The sequence below is a fragment of the Phascolarctos cinereus genome, unplaced genomic scaffold, assembly GCF_003287225.1.
Source record: "Phascolarctos cinereus isolate Bilbo 61053 unplaced genomic scaffold, phaCin_HiC Scaffold_7;HRSCAF=346, whole genome shotgun sequence".
Lineage (NCBI taxonomy): Eukaryota > Metazoa > Chordata > Mammalia > Diprotodontia > Phascolarctidae > Phascolarctos > Phascolarctos cinereus.
The window spans coordinates 31,937,740-31,953,920 of record NW_027556180.1 but is presented as its reverse complement, the minus strand read 5'-3'; the positions used below and the strand labels follow the sequence as shown (position 1 = coordinate 31,953,920).

The following is a 16,181-nucleotide window of genomic DNA, read 5'->3' as shown; positions in this document are numbered from 1 at the left end:
AAAAGAGCCAGTTTGGCAAATGAAGAGGGAGAATACGTTATGTGCCTTGAAAGACAAATTGGAGCCAGCCTGTGAAAGGGCTGAAATGCCAAAGAGAGAAACTGGTATTTGATGCTGGAGATAGCGAGAAGTCACAGGAGTCTGCTGAGCACAACAGTGACACGGCCGGACCTTAGCACTATTACTGTGGCAGCCGTGTGAAGGACGGATGTGAGGTGGAAGAGACTTGAAGTGCTGAGGTCAATCAAGCAGCTATTGCTGCTTGCTCTTGAGTTCAAGGTGAAAGGCGATGAGGGCTCCAGCTGAAGTGGTGGCCGTGTGAGCTGAGAGGAGGTATATTGAGAGGCAGTACAGATGTAAAATCCACAAACAGAATGAGGACTGATAAAAAGGCCATTGATAACCTTGGGAAGGGCACCTTCAGTCAAATGGTTACAATGATTTCAGGGAAAGAAAGAAGGAAATGGAGGCATCAAATGCAGACAGCTTTTTCTAGGAGGCTAACTGGGAAAGGGAAGCTAAGTAGAAGACATTAGATTGAGGGAATGGAATGGGCAAGTGAAGGGTTTGTTTTTTCAAGATGAACAAGGTCTGGGCATGTTTGTAAGCAGCAGCGAAAGAGTCAACAGATAAAGAATGACCACACATTTTCATATCAGTGGTTACTGTATTGACATTCAAAATTCATTAACTATTTGGTCTGTACAATGGGCAGTTAATACTGCTTTAGAAGAGGAAGAAAAAAGAATCTCCCTTTCAAATGACGATCTTTCAGAAAACTTAATAATCAAAGAAGACAGAAAGAGGGAAGAAATCACTGAAAGAAATAAACGTTCTCTGTCACCAATCAAATCAAAACTTACGCTCTGCAAAATATTCATTCTGCAGCTAACGGGTTTTCTATAGTATCTTAATATTTATAAGATAGACCAGGTTTGAAGAAATCACCTAGTCTATTCCTCACCTTCCATGCTGGATGGATACTCAGGAAAATGGCTTCCAACCATAGTTAGAAAGTTATTTGTGATAAGGGAATAAAAAAATGATATGATCTTACCTCTAGAAATTTTGCTTTCTCCTCACTTTTTATCTAATAACTTTTTTCTTGTATAAATTGGAGAGCTAGCATGAAGGAAAGAGAACAAAGCCATGTCTTCATAGTCCTTGAAGTGAACAGAACTAGGGTTATATGCACACATGTATATAATGACCAAAAAGAGGAAGGAATCTAAGAAGTGGAGAGGGTTTGCATTTATGAGTACAACATATACAGTTATATGCCATGCAAGACAGGTGAACCGGAAGGTGGATCTTGTCTTTACAAGAAAGGATCACCTACACACTGCCTCCACTTCCTCATCTTACGCTCACTTTTCACTCCTTTCAATGTGGCTCTCAACTCCACCACTTCATTGAAACTGCTCTCTGTTAACACTGCCAACAGTCACTCTACTGCCAAATCCAACGGTCTTTTTTTTCTCAGTCCTCTCTGGGACCTCCATGTAGCTTTTGACACTGCTGACCACTCCTTCCTCCAGAGTGCTTGCTGATCCCCCAGATTTGTGACACTGTTATCTCTTAGTTTTCCTCTTCTCTGACCATTCCGTCTCAGTGTCCACCTACCTTGTGGCCCTTTAGGCTGAATGTGCCCCAATGCTTGATCCTCGGCTCTGTTCTTTTCTCTCTCTGTTTTTCTCTTGATGATCTTATCTACTCCAGATCAATTCTCATCTCTACATAGACGATGCTCTAATCTTTCATCTTTATCCTGAGTTCCAGTCCCACATCTCCCACTGACTACTGGACAGTTCCACTTGGCTATCCTTCCAACACCTCAAATTAAACATGTCCAAAATTGAACTCATTTTCTTTGCCACTAAACCTGTCCCTCATCCATTCTTCCTTGTTTGTACTGGGAGCACTGCCATCTTCCTAGTAGCCCATTTTCAATGCCCCGTTCATTTTTGACTCTTTCTTCTTCCTCATGGCCCATATTTAACCAGTTGACAAATTCTATCCGTTGTACATCCACAGGAAGGAAGGAAATAAGCATTTATTAAGTGCCTACTATGTGCCAGGCACTTGCTAAGTGCTATTCAAATGTTATGATCCTCACAACAATCCTGGAAGGGATCCCTATTTTGCAGTTGTTAAAACTGAGGCAGTCAGAATGACTTGCCCAGGGTCACCCAAATAGTAAATGTCTGAGGTAAAGGTTTGAACTCAGGTCTTCTTAACTACCAGTCTGGCACTCTATCCTCAGCACCATCTTGCTGCCTTCCAGCTAACGTCACGCTTTATATCTATCCCTATCTTTCCATCTCTATCACCTTTCACAGGTCACAGACATTAGAGGACCCTTAATCAAACTCCCTCATTTTACAGAAAAGGAAACATTAGGCCAGGGGGGTTGAGTCAAGCCAAGGTTACACAGGTTATTCAGGCCATCATCACTACTCTCTTGGGTTAGTGGAATCCCTGTCTCATCTATCCCCTCTTCAATCTATTCTAGCAAAATAATCTTTATAAGGAAAAGATCCCACTCTATGTCTCCTGTATAAAAAATGTTAGTGACTCTTTATTGCCTCTAGAATAAAATGCCATCTTTCTGAGCCTTGGGACTTGAAGTCGTACTTGAAGCTATATTTATAGCCTTATTTCATATTTCTCTTTTCCATACACACTATCTTCTAGTCAAACTGACCCCTGAATATGACCTGCCATCTGCCCCCTATGGAATTCACAAGCTTCCCCATATGTATTGTGCCCTCCCCTCCCCTCCCCTTTCCTTACATTGCTTCAAGAAGCTGTTCCCAGGTGCCACTTCCTCGAAGGAATCCTCCTCAATCCCCTCCCCCCAAACAGCTAGTACTCTTTCCCTCCTCAAAATCTGTAGGAAGACTTTATCTGACCTCTGCCCCCTTCACTTCCTACCTCATATTATGCTGATTCTGTACATGCAGAGGGGCAGAGACTGTCTCATTTCTGTCATATTTAAAACACCTAGCGTATCTGGCCAGGGTGTAGGGCAGGGGTGGGGAACCTGTGGCCTCAGGCCACATGTGGCCCTCTAGGTCCTCAAGTGCGGCCCTCTGAATGAATCCAAACTTCACAGAACACATCCCCTTAATAAAAGGATTTGTTCAGTAAAACTTGAACTCAGTCCCCTGGTAGGGGAATAAGAGAATCGATGATGTCATTAGCTTGAAGAATTCCCAGGATATAAACTCCCTCCAACAACGCAAATTGGCAACTGGTCCATAGCTACGAGACTACAAGAGGTTCCTGGGAACACTCGTCAATCAGTCAACAAACATTTATTAAGCGAGTGTCTACTCTGCTCCAGCTACTGTTCTAGGTTCCACACGAAGGCACAATGGAGCCATCCCCGCCCTCAGAAATCTAGAGGGTGAGTGACTTATTCATTGTCACACAGGCATTACACGTCAGTAAACATCAGCTTAGGTCTTCCTGATTCCAAATCCTGACTCTGTGAACTACTTTTCACCGGGTATATACAAAGTGCTCTACTTGAGTGAAGCATCAACATTGTCAAAAATTCATGGGGGGTGGGCAGCGAGGTGGTGCAGTGGATATAGCACTGGCCCTGGATTCAGGAGGACCTGAGTTCAAATCCGGCCTCAGACACATAACACTTACTAGCTGTGTGACCCTGGGCAAGTCACTTAATCCCATTGCCTAGACGAAAAAACAAAAACAAACAAACAAAGTAATGAGGTGGAGGCAGCTAGGTGGCACAATGGATACAGTACCAATTCTAAAATCAAGAGGATCTGAGTTCAAACCTAACCTCAAACACTTACTTATCTGTTTGACCCTGGGCAAATCATTTGACCCCGATTGCCCCCCCCCCAAAAGATGTTTAAAATAAAGTAGTAAGATGTAAAGATTCTGTGCTTTAGAATAGGAATGGCATATCAATGAACTTTATTCTGCTTAGATGATACACATACGTCAAAAAGAGAGTAGTCACTGTTTCTTCCTTATCAACAGAGCCAAAGGCAAAACAATCAAATCACATCTAACTCAGGAAAAAATGCAGGTCTAATGTTGACAGCATGATCATCAGGAGATTATAAAGCCGTCTGCAGGGAGTATCCTGAGGAGACTCTGTAAACCAGTCCCTCTGAATACAAGAAATTGATTCATTTTGATAGCAGAGATTTATAGGCAATCACTCAGAGAAGAATTCTTCTGTGGGATTGTCTTGAAAATTCTTGTTCACTAAATTGACATCATTGAACATAGCATGTGGTAGGGTGGTACAGAGCACCTGGAGTCGGTAAACATCAATTCAAATCCTGACTGTCAAATACTGCCTGATGAAATTTGGACAAGTCACCTGACCTCTCTGGCCCCTGGTGCCCTCAACTGTCAAAGGAAGAGGTTGGATAGATGGTCTCTAAGATTTCTTACAGGCAGTGGAGCCAAGATGGCAGAGTGAAAGCAGTGACTTGCTTGAGCTCTCCCCCAAACCCCTCCAAATACCTATAAAAAAAGGTTCTAAACAAATTCTAAAGCAGCAGAATCCACAAAAAGACAGAGTGAAACAAATTTCCAGCCAAAGACAACCTGGATGATTGATCAGAAAGGAACATGGCGCCGTGCAGGGAGGGGAGCTCAGTGTGGTGTGGGTGCGCAGGCCACAGCGAACCTGGAGCAGGCCTCAGAGGACTGAATCGTGAGCAGCTGTGGTGGTTTCCAGACTCCTCAATCCACGAATGCCAAAGACAACTTAGAAGGTCAGTGGGAAAAGTCTGTTTCTGTGGTGCTGCTGGAAGAGGAATGCGGGGTCTCAGCTCCAGTTCCCCAAGAGTGTGGCCCTGGGGAGGCAGCTGCGTCCTGAGCTTCTAGCCCACAGATGGAGGGGGAATCCAGTGGCTGATCAGAGAGGGATTGCAGGGATCTCTTTGCCAGTGCTGAGGCAAGAATCTCTTGCTTTGCCTGCACTTGGATGTTGGATCACAGTTCTGGACAGTGGTCCTGGGGTGAGGAGGAGCGCTGGCTTGGTGGAGCTTGTAGTAGCTGTACAGAGGAAACCATCCTCACAGTTCCAGGACAGAAAGGAGTGATTGTGGTCACTAATAGACCAGAGCACAGGCCAGGAAAGGAGTAAACACCTCACCCCTTATCATACCACCTTGCAAGAACTGAAAATTTACAAGTATCTCTGAAAACAGCTGTACAAACCCCCAAAGCTTAGGACAGTACATTCTCCACATTGGAAGCAGACTCTTACCTTAACAAAGAGTTTAAAACTCAAGTAATTGGCCAGGATCATGAGCAAGCAGCACAAAAAGAGTCAGACTATATTATCTTACTTTGGTGACAAAGAAGATCAAAATATACAACCAGAAGAAGACAACAAAGTCAAAGCTCCTACACCCAAAGCCTCCAAGAAAAATATGAATCAGTCCCAGGCCTTGGAAGAGCTCAAAAGGGATTTTGAGAAGCAAGTAAGAGAAGTAGAGGAAAAACTCAGAAGAGAAATGAGAGTGATGCAAGAAAATCATGAAAAACAAGTCAATAGCTTGCTAAAGGAGATCCAAAAAAATACTGAAGAAAATAACACCTTAAAAAAATAGCCTAACCCAAACGGCAAAAGAAGTCCAAAAAGCCAACAAGGAGAAGAATGCCTTAAAAAGCAAAATTGGCCAAATGGAAAAGGAAGTCCAAAAGCTTACTGAAGAAAATACTTCCTTAATGATCCAACCATTTTGGAGAACAATTTGAAACTATGCCCAAAGGGCTACAAAAATGTGCATACCCTTTGATCCAGCAATAGCACTTCTAGGGCTATATCCCAAAGAGATCAAACAAATGGGAAAAGGACCCACATGTACAAAAATATTCATAGCAGCTCTTTTTGTGGTAGCCAAGAATTGGAAATTGAGAGGATGCCCATCAATTGAGGAATGGCTGAGCAAGTTGTGGTATACGAATGTAATGGAATACTACTGTGCTATAAGAAATGATGAACAGGCTGACTTCAGAAAAACCTGGAAAGACCTATATGGTCTGATGCTGAATAAAGTGAGGAGAACCAAGAGGACTTTGTACACAATAACAGCCACATTACGCAACGACTAATATTGTTAAACTGAACCCTTCTCAGCATTACAAGGATCTAAGACATCTCCAGAGGCCTCAGGATGGAAAATGCTGTCCACATCCAAAGACAGAATTATGGAAGTCGAATCGCTATTACTTATTTTTACCTTCTGTTGAGTTTTGTTTCATCTTTCTGATGGTTCCTCCTATTGGTTTTAACTTTTACTTACAACTTCACTAATGTGAAAATATGTTTAATAGGAATGTAAATGTAAAGCCTATATCAGATTGTGCACCGTCTTGGGGAGGATGGGGGAGGATAAAGGGGGAGAAAAATTTTCAACTCAAAAGCATATGGAAGTGATTGTTGATAAATCAATAAATTAATAAAATTTAAAAAAATACTTCCTTAAAAATTAGAATAGAGCAATTGGAAGCTAGTAACTTTATGAGAATTCAAGACACTGTAAAACAAATCCAAAAGAATGAAAAAATAGAAGACAATGTGAAATATCTCACTGGAAAAACAACTGACCTGGAAAATAGATCCAGGAGAGAGAATTTTAAAATTATTGGACTATGTGAAAGCCATGATCAAAAAAGAGCCTAGACATCATCTTTCAAGAAATTATCAAGGAAAACCGCCCTGATATATTAGAACCAGAGGGCAAAATAGAAATTGAAAGAATCCACAGATCTCCTCCTGAAAGAGATCCCCAAAGGAAAACTCCTAGGAATATTGTAGCCAAATTCCAGAGTTCCCAGATCAAGGAGAAAATATTACAAGCTGCCAGAAAGAAACAATTCAAGTACTGTGGAAACATAATCAAGATAACACAAGATTTAGCAGCTTCTACATTAAAGGAATATAATATTCCAGAGGGCAAAGGAGATAGGATTACAACCAAGAATCACCTACCCAGCAAAACTGAGTATAATCCTTCAGGGGAAAAATGGTCATGCAGTGAAATAGAGGACTTTCAAGCATTCTTGATGAAAAGACCAGAGCTGAATAGAAAATTGACTTTCAAATACAAGACTCAAGTGGAACATGAAGAGGTAAACAGGAAAGAGAAATCATAAGAGACTTATTTAGGTTGAACTGTTTACATTCCTGCATGGAAAGATGATATTTATAACTCATGACACCTTTGTCAGTATTAGGATAGTTGGAAGAAAAAAAATTATACGTATGTATGGATAGATAGATAGATAGATAGAGGGCACAGGATGAGTTGAAGATTAAGGGGTCATATCTGGAGAACAAAATTAAGAGATGAGAGAGGATTATACTCAGAGAAGAATAAAGGGAGAGGTAAAATGGGGTAAATTATCTCACAAAAAAAAACAGAAAGAAAAGGCTCTTACAGTGGAGGGGAAAGGGGGAAGGTGAGAGGGAATGAGTGAATCTTATTCTCATAGGATTTGGCTTAAGGAGAATAACATACACATTCAACTGGGTATGGAAATCTGTCTTACCCTACAGGAAAATAGGGGGAGAAAGGGACAAGAGAGCAGGGGGATGATAGAGAGGAGGGCAGATTGGCAAAGGGGGTAATCAGAAGCAAATACTTCTGAGGAGGGACAGGGTTAAAAGAAAGAATAGAATAAATGGGAGGGCAGGACAGGATTAAGGGAAATAGAGTTAGTATTTTCACAACATGTCTACTATGAAAGTGTTTTGCATAACTGCACATGTATAACCTATATTGAGTTGCTTGCCTTTTCAATGAGGGTGGGCAGGGAGGGAGGAAGGCAGAAAATTTGAAACCTAAAGTTTTAAAAACATATGTTTAAAAAAATGTTTTCACATGCAGCTGGGAAATAAGAAATACAGGAAATGGGGTACAGTCTATCCTGCCCTACAGGAAAATAGAAGGGGAAGGGGATAAGAGAAGGGGGGGAGATAGAAGAGAGGCAGACTAGGGGAAGGGGTATTCAGAATGCATGCTATCTTGGGTTGGGGGAGGGGTGAATGGGGTGAAAATTTGGAACTCAAAATCTTGTGGAAGTATTGAAAACTAAAAAGAAATAAATTTATATTTAGAAAAAAGATTCCTTTCAGGTCTAAATCTATTATTAAAAGTAATAATAAGAGCTAACTTTTATACAGCCATCTCAGATTTATAAAACATTTAGATATATAATCTCCTCTGTCATTCACGATAGCCAGTGCTATTATTATCTCCATTTTACAGAAGAGGAAACTGAAGCAGAGAGGATAAATGACTTACCCACAGTCATAATGCTAGCAAGTATCTGAGTCAGGATTTTAACTCAGGTCTTTTCTGACTCCAAGTTCAGTATTCTCTCCATGAAACTACTTAACTACCTCCATGACACTTTGAATTTAGTGAACTTTGTTATACTTGAAGAATATTAGACAATTTACTTATTTTCCCCATTTCTAAAATTAGAGATAACATTTGCATTCAAGGATCTTAAGAAATTTATCAGAATTTTCTTAGTCTCTTTTATGAAGATAATCTAAGGTTCTGTGATAGTGCCTAAGTATGTTAACTTACTGAATACAATTTTGAATGTAAATCAGTGAGCATTTATTAAGTGCCTACTATGTGCCAGGCACAGCACTAAGTGATAGAACATAAAATGATGATGCTTGGAACTTTGAAACACAAAACCAAACATGTATTAGTTTATCACCAACAGATATTTCTTAACTACCCTAAGTTCATGGCAGAGTACTGAGGACTACCTCTTACTAAAGGCTGTATTTCCTAATATAGTTACATATTAGACAGGTGTCTAAACACTGGACAATATGTTCCACTAAATCTCATTCACTCATTTGGCCAAACTCTGTGTTAAGTGCACAATGTCTTCTTATTTCATAAAGGTCTGGTATCAGGACTTGTTCCAATGTATGTTGGTGAAATCTCTCCTACACCTCTCCGAGGTGCTCTGGGTACCTTGCACCAGCTGGCCATTGTCACAGGGATTCTTGTCAGTCAGGTAAAGAACAATAGTCACAATGTGATTAAATTAATCGTGATTATTTTGGTGAAAACATAAGAAATTATGGTCACAAGATAGCAACTAGGTATCTAGTGACCTGATGATTAGATCTGAGAGTTTTCTCAACTTGGTTGTTTTTTTTTCTCTAGAAAAGGTAACTTACAGTGTATGGTGCTTTTCCATCTTTCAAAAATCCTTTCACATTTTTTGTTTGGTACTCTAAGGTAGGTGGTACATTTAGTAGTATATCCAATCAGCCAATGGGAAGATAGATAGATAAACAGACAGACAGACAGACCGACCAAAACAAAAAGGCAAGTGATTCAGCTAATTGACGTCATGTGCAATCAGAACTAGACTCATGATCTCCCCACTCCTCGCCTATTTTCTCTACATTGTGAGAGAGATGCCTGAAGAGTCAGTGGGAAGAGCAGACTTGGAGTCCGAGAACCCCTGTTTGAATACTGGCTCTGCCACCGACCTCCTGTGAGATACTGGACAAATGACTCCCCCTCTCCGGACACCACGTTCTTCATCAGTAAATGAAGGGGATGGACAAGGTGGCTTCCAAATCTGTAATCCTACCACCTCCTAAACAATAGAAGGCTCGAAGAAGGAAGTCAACTATCCAGATCTCTCTAGCATCAAAAAGGACTGATTCTGAGAGCTGAAAGGCACCATTTTTGTTGGTGTTCACAGGCCTCTGTTAGGACCTGTCAATTTCCAATTCCATGCACCTTATACAGTGTTATCAGTTCTGGTTTTGTCCCTCTTTTTTCTGTCGTCCATTGGGTAGAACAGAGTTAGTCTAAAGAAATCCTTAAGAAAAAGGAAATAGAGGGGCCATACCTAAGTATGGAGGGCTACTAAGTCCCCACCAGAACAAAAGAACAGCATCCTTACCTAAGAATATTACTATGATGTTGGAACTCAGAGTCCTGGGAGACCTCCAAGAGTAGAGTCAGTGATAGATTGGGGATGGGAGGAGGGGTATGTAGTTAGAAAAGTCAAGTAGGAGGTCTCAGAAGGCAGGCAGAATGTAGCTTTTTGGGTCATGGAACCCTTTGGCAGTGTGGTAAAGCCTATGGTAAAAATCCCCTTTAAGAATAATGGTTTTAAATGAATAAAATAAAACACATAAGATTACAAGAGAAATCAATCATACTGAAATATAGTTATCAAAATATTTTTTTGAAAATTCATAGACCCTAGGTTTAGAAGACCTACTATTGAGGGGGTCAGTTACAGCCCAAAGTCCATGTGGGCAATGAATCAACAGAGAGAGTTAAGGGAGTAAGGCAAAACCCTAGTCCTAGAGGGACTAGCACATGTCTAAGACATCAGGCAGGGATTTATACCTGGGAAAACAAGATGGAGTCCAGCTACAGGAGCTAAATTTCATGCTGGGGGCTTGGTAAAAGGAAAACTCAGGGAAGAATTCAATTCCCACAGCTCGGCATCAAGGTCATAGTAGGCCCAGAAGGAAGGGCATTGACTAAGAACAAATTTGGTCTCCTATTCTGGCACCATATCTATTGGTAGGCTGGGAGTTGGGTTGGGATGTAAGTAGTACCAAATCAAAGGAACAAATTAGCAACTTTTTGCCATAGGAATTAAGTTTTTCATGATGTTTGCATAAACATTACAGCTATGCCTTGCTTTGCACAATCAACATGTTCCCAAAAAGTTATGTTGAAGTAAAAAAATTTGTCACTTGAAAAATATTTTAAATTTTCCTACATTTAAACATTTTAAATGTTCTAATTTTTAAAAATCTATTCTAAAGCTTTTTATGTTGGAGATAATCAGTCCCTAACTTACCTGCATCATAGGTGAAGGTGGGAGTTACAAAGAAGTCAATTTGAAATTGATTTTTAAAAGTAAAAAGAAAGAAAGATTTCTGAATAATTAGAGCTACCCAAAAGTGAATGAGATACTCTTGGGGGATAGTGGGTTCACTCACCCTAGGGATCCCAAGCAGAGGCTGGCTGACCACCTGTACAGGGGATTCTGACTCAGGTGTATGAGTAGGAGTAGACAGAAGGGCCTCTGAGGTCCCTTCCAACACAGCTTCACTTACAGCAGAGCATACTAGTAAAATGATTCTACTTTATATGTGCTGACATATTGCAGGTAGATGACCTGCTAATGTAATAAGCAGTTACTAGTCAATGGCCTCTGTCTATTGCATAATTAATACAGTGTGGGTCTATCTTTTTCAGGTCATTGGACTTGACTTTATCCTAGGCAACGCTGACATGTGGCCTGTACTGCTTGGCTTATCTGCGGTACCTGCTGTCCTTCAATGTTTGTTACTCTTCTTCTGTCCAGAGAGCCCCAGCTACCTTTACATTAAGCTGGGAGAGGAGCGCAAAGCCAAAATGAGTAAGACATTCAACTACTCTGTTTTTCTCCTAATTGAGTTCTTCTGTGTTTATTTTTGGAAAATCGTCTGTAGGCACAACACTACATACATGAGCATAACTGGACAATGATTCCTCCAAATGAAAACAAATGGTTAATTATGATCCCAGATGGAAGATGGCACCAAGCAATGAAAATTGTATTGGGGCATGTAGTTCGTCACCTGCAAATATTCACATGAACCACAACTGACCACCCAAAGATAATCCCAGATATATGTGTCATTAAGTATATAAGCCAAGCTTTCATTATCTGAGATTTCTTCTCATGTTAGAGGATTACAGATTCAGAACTGGAAAGGATCTTAGAGGCCTTCTGGTCCAAGCCCCCAATTTTGCTGATGAGGAAACTGAGGCAAAGAGAGTGACTTGTCCAGGAAATGAAAGTGTAGTTTGTTACTATACTAATGTCTATGTTTAGGTTCTAATTCTGAGACCATGAAATACCAGGCAATATATCCCTCCAAAAAACTGACAGACAGGCAGAGGTTGAATTTTCACACTCCTGTTTAGTACTGATTAGAAAGGCTCTAGGCCTGTTAGATTGCTGGGTTTGGGCATAGAACTGATGACATCAAATTTGTTATTTATCCGATCCCTGAATGAACCAGTTTTACATAGAGGAAAAACTGTTCTGTGACCACAGACTGCATCCCCTAACTCAAGTCAATTATTTTGTAAGTGGTGGCTAGCATTCATGGATCGTTTAAAGATTTACAAAGTGCTTTATTTATATGTGGTCATTAGATCCTCTCAACAAACCTGGGAAGTAGATGCTACTATTATCCTCATTTTACAGATGTGGAAACTGAGGTTGAGAGGGGCTAAGATGCTACAGTCACATGGTCCGAGGCAGTAAATGAACTTAGGGCTCCCTGACTCCAAATTTGGCCCCCTGCCCACTGTATCACCCAGCCATCCTGAGGTCATAAGGGAGAGACCAAATGGGAGCGTGGGTGGCTCTCCTCCAAAACCATAGCCACTCCACAAAATCTATACTCTGTTTTGTCCCTTCAGAAATTACAAACCTCTTAACATGAGGACCATGTCTTATTCCCCCTTTTATTTCCCTCAGCCCAACAATTCAGAACAATGATAATCTACTGTATATATAATTCTATGTTCAGACATGAATAAGACAAACAAAGAGAGGTAGTGTTTCGCAGTGGTTAGGGAGCTGGCCTGGGTATCAGGAACACTTTGGTTCAAGTCTGGTTTCTGACACATACTAGCTGTATGGTACCAAGCAGGTCACTTAATGGCTCTCAGGCTGTTTCTTCATCTATAAAATGGGGATGATGATAATAATAATAGCATCTATTTCCCAGAGTTGTTGTGAGGATATCTCTCTCTCTCTCTCTCTCTCTCTCTCTCTCTCTCTCTCTCTCTCTCTCTCTCTCTCTCTCCACACGTGTGTGTGTGTGTGTTTATATGTGTGTGTCACATGTATGGATCAAAATAGATATGTGTGTATATACATATATATAATATATATGTAGTGCTTTACCGATTTTAAAGTGCTACATAAATACTAGCTATTATTATAACTAGTCAGAGTAAGCTAAGCATAGAGAGGAATGGCATATTATAGTAAATAGAGTCAGTCTGGGAGCAAGGTACACCTGGGTTCATCTGGCCTTTCCTACATAATGGCTGTGTGGCCCTGGGTAAGTCATTTAACCTCAATTCCACCAGACAGCTAACAACCTAATACTATAAATTGCTGACCAGCTACTGATCTGCATTTACAGATGGAATTTCCTGGTTGTGAGTTCTCTATAACAATGAAATCAAAGGGTCCAGGCCCAACCTAGCAACATTAGGCTTATGAAAGTAAACTAAATTTGTTCTGTTGTAAAAATGAGGCCAGACTAAATAATCTCTAAGGTCACTCAGAGCCTTAAGATTCTATGACAAAGACCACGGAGGTTTTCTCCTTAATATGAAATACAGCAAAATGTTCTACCTTTTCCAAATTTCTAGGCATAGTTTAGCAAATAAAATAAAATTCCAATTAGGCAATTTCAGTAAGGTCATAGAGCAGTATGAATTTTCCATAAACATAATTAAAATAATGTGCAAGAGATGACTGATAAAAGATCACCTTTGAAACAGATTTGAAAAGGCTCAGAGGAGTCTCTGACCCTGCTAAGGACATCATGGAGATGAAAAAAGAAAAAGAAGAAGCTGCAAATGAGAGGAAAGTCTCCATAATTCAGCTTTTCACCATGGCCAGCTACCGGCAGCCCATACTGATATCTCTGATGTTACACATGGCTCAGCAGTTTTCTGGAATCAATGGAGTGAGTTTCCTAATGTTATTCCCACACCCCACATTTCCTGATGTAATCAAATAAAATGGCACTTACCTAAAGGGGAATCAAAGTTAATGGAGAGAAAGAAAAAAATACTAAGGAAGAAAAGCTACAAAAGAAAGCACAGCTGTCATAGAAAGAGTGGTGAATGATTGGTGAATGTCGGCTCCACCTGCCTCCAAAAGAAGGATGTGAAACTACTTCCAAATATCCCCAGAGATGGGGATAGGGATGTCCACTCCACATTCTAACGACAAAAATCATTTTTTTCTAGTTAGCAAGGGAAAAAAAAGGTCTAACACAGGTTCACATTCCATCCATTACTACAGAAATTGGTCCAATAAAAGGAAAAAAGAGACCTTGTCAAAGAATTAGAAAATATGGTCAATAATGGACATCCTTAGGGTACATCAAATTTGAAAAATTCTGAATCTGTGCTTTTGGGGTTCTCAGTGACTACAGGATACAGCTGGGAGCTCATGGAAAAAAGGAAAAGAGCTGGTGATCAAACAGACTCGAGACTCATACATACACATGTATCTATGTGTATGTACATGCATATAGAGTATATATGTGTATATGTATCTATGTATACACCTGTATGTGTGTATATACGCAGTATATACCTATATATACACTTATATATTATATATGCACAGTATATTCATTATATATACAATGTATATGTATGTATATGTGTATATACAGTCTGTATCTGTATATACACACAATATATACATTATATACAAAGTACATATGTGTATGAATATGTATATATATATATATACACAGTATATACATATACACACACAGTATATGCCTATATACACATTATATACATGGTATATATGTATATGTGTATATACACAGTATATATCTGCATATACATGCAGCATGTACATTACACACACAGTATATGTGCATATATACACAGTATATACCGCTATAAGTATATACAATATATACATATATGAACACATATACATTTATACAAAGTGCATATGTATATTTACATGCCTATATATTTATATGTGAACAGTTTTGAAAATATGTAGAATATATTATATAACAAGTGGTATAAAATGAAAATTTATGGATTCATACAGAATCCTCTCTTTGTGTCCTACTGAGTATATGGAAATGCTCTTTGGAAGGGGGGGATTTAAGATTCGAATTAAATTTCTTTCAAAACATAGTTTTATATATTGTTATAATCAAACACAGAGATAGATCTATAAAATCAAGTGATAAACATTGCACTCATCCAATTTCCAACTCATCTACATGCTTCATTCTTTGGCAGCATGTCACCCTTTTGTACTTTCCTTTTTCCTTTAATTACCATTTGAAGCTGATTTCACCTATATAGAAATGTTTAAATACTATTCAGCAGGGTGATTTGCCCCAGGCTCCTTCCCTAAGGCTCATTCCCTCTGAGAATTCTGCCTGTCGGGAATGATGAAAAAAATAAGACAGGTTAACTAGGAAATGAAAAGGCGAAATTGTGATATAACTCTTCTTAAGCCTCTCAGAAGAAGGCTTCTTTAATTGCAATGAGAGTAGAACAGGAGTCATTAGACTGGATTCTAGCTGAGGAGGTTCACATTAAACATGATGACGGACTTTTGCAATAAGACTAGTTAAATGCTAAGGGAATTGTGGAATCTACTTGATGGAAGATTATTTTATAACATCTGCCTAGGAACAGGAGGCTAGAGTATAATTATTAGCTCCCTTCTAGAAGTCCTGATGGTGCCATGTTTTTACAAAGTATTTTGTAGATAGATCCATGATCTCCTTTTAGTGGGTAATTCTTACATTATCCAGATTACAGCCCATCCTTGCCTTCTCATCCTGCATGATTTCTGTCCACGTTGTCCCCTAAGCTGGCCCAGTGTGCTCAGTGTCTTCCTCTACCTCTTTAAACATTTTTTGGGGACCAGAGCAGGGCCTAGAATGTCTATATCCACAGCCTCCTACCTTTTTTTTTAACATCCTCTGAGGGCCAGAGCAGACTCAGGATGTCCATTTATTATGCTCCATTCTCAATCTGACATACCCATCTCCTTTTGCAATCTTGTTATTTTCCTAAATAATATTTTTTATTTAAAAAAAATTTAACTTTAATTTATTTTTATTTTGTTTATTTGTTTATTCTGAATAATATTTTAAAGCCACTTCTTTTGTGGAAACCATCACTGGTAATATATTTCAACCTTCTTACCACTACTCTATAGTCTCAGTTGCCCTTTGAATCACCCACAATTTCAATTCTTTGAAGATTGGGATATTCCATGACTTACAAGTGTACAGCATCATTGGAAAAATATTGGTATCAGAAAAACTAGTGGTAACTTATGAAACAATTCTATAAATTTTAAAAGATCTATCTTAA

General features: G+C 39.5%; 1 protein-coding gene across 1 annotated transcript in view; it reads left to right on the top strand.

Moving 5' to 3' along the window:
- SLC2A2 (solute carrier family 2 member 2) overlaps positions 1-16,181 on the top strand; it is a 43,205-nt gene that overhangs the window by 13,821 nt on the left and 13,203 nt on the right. Inside the window, exons 5-7 of the mRNA XM_020980376.2 lie at positions 8,930-9,045; positions 11,271-11,433; positions 13,587-13,774. Of these exons, the coding sequence (XP_020836035.1) occupies positions 8,930-9,045; positions 11,271-11,433; positions 13,587-13,774 (467 nt within the window). The remainder of the gene's footprint in view (positions 1-8,929; positions 9,046-11,270; positions 11,434-13,586; positions 13,775-16,181) is intronic.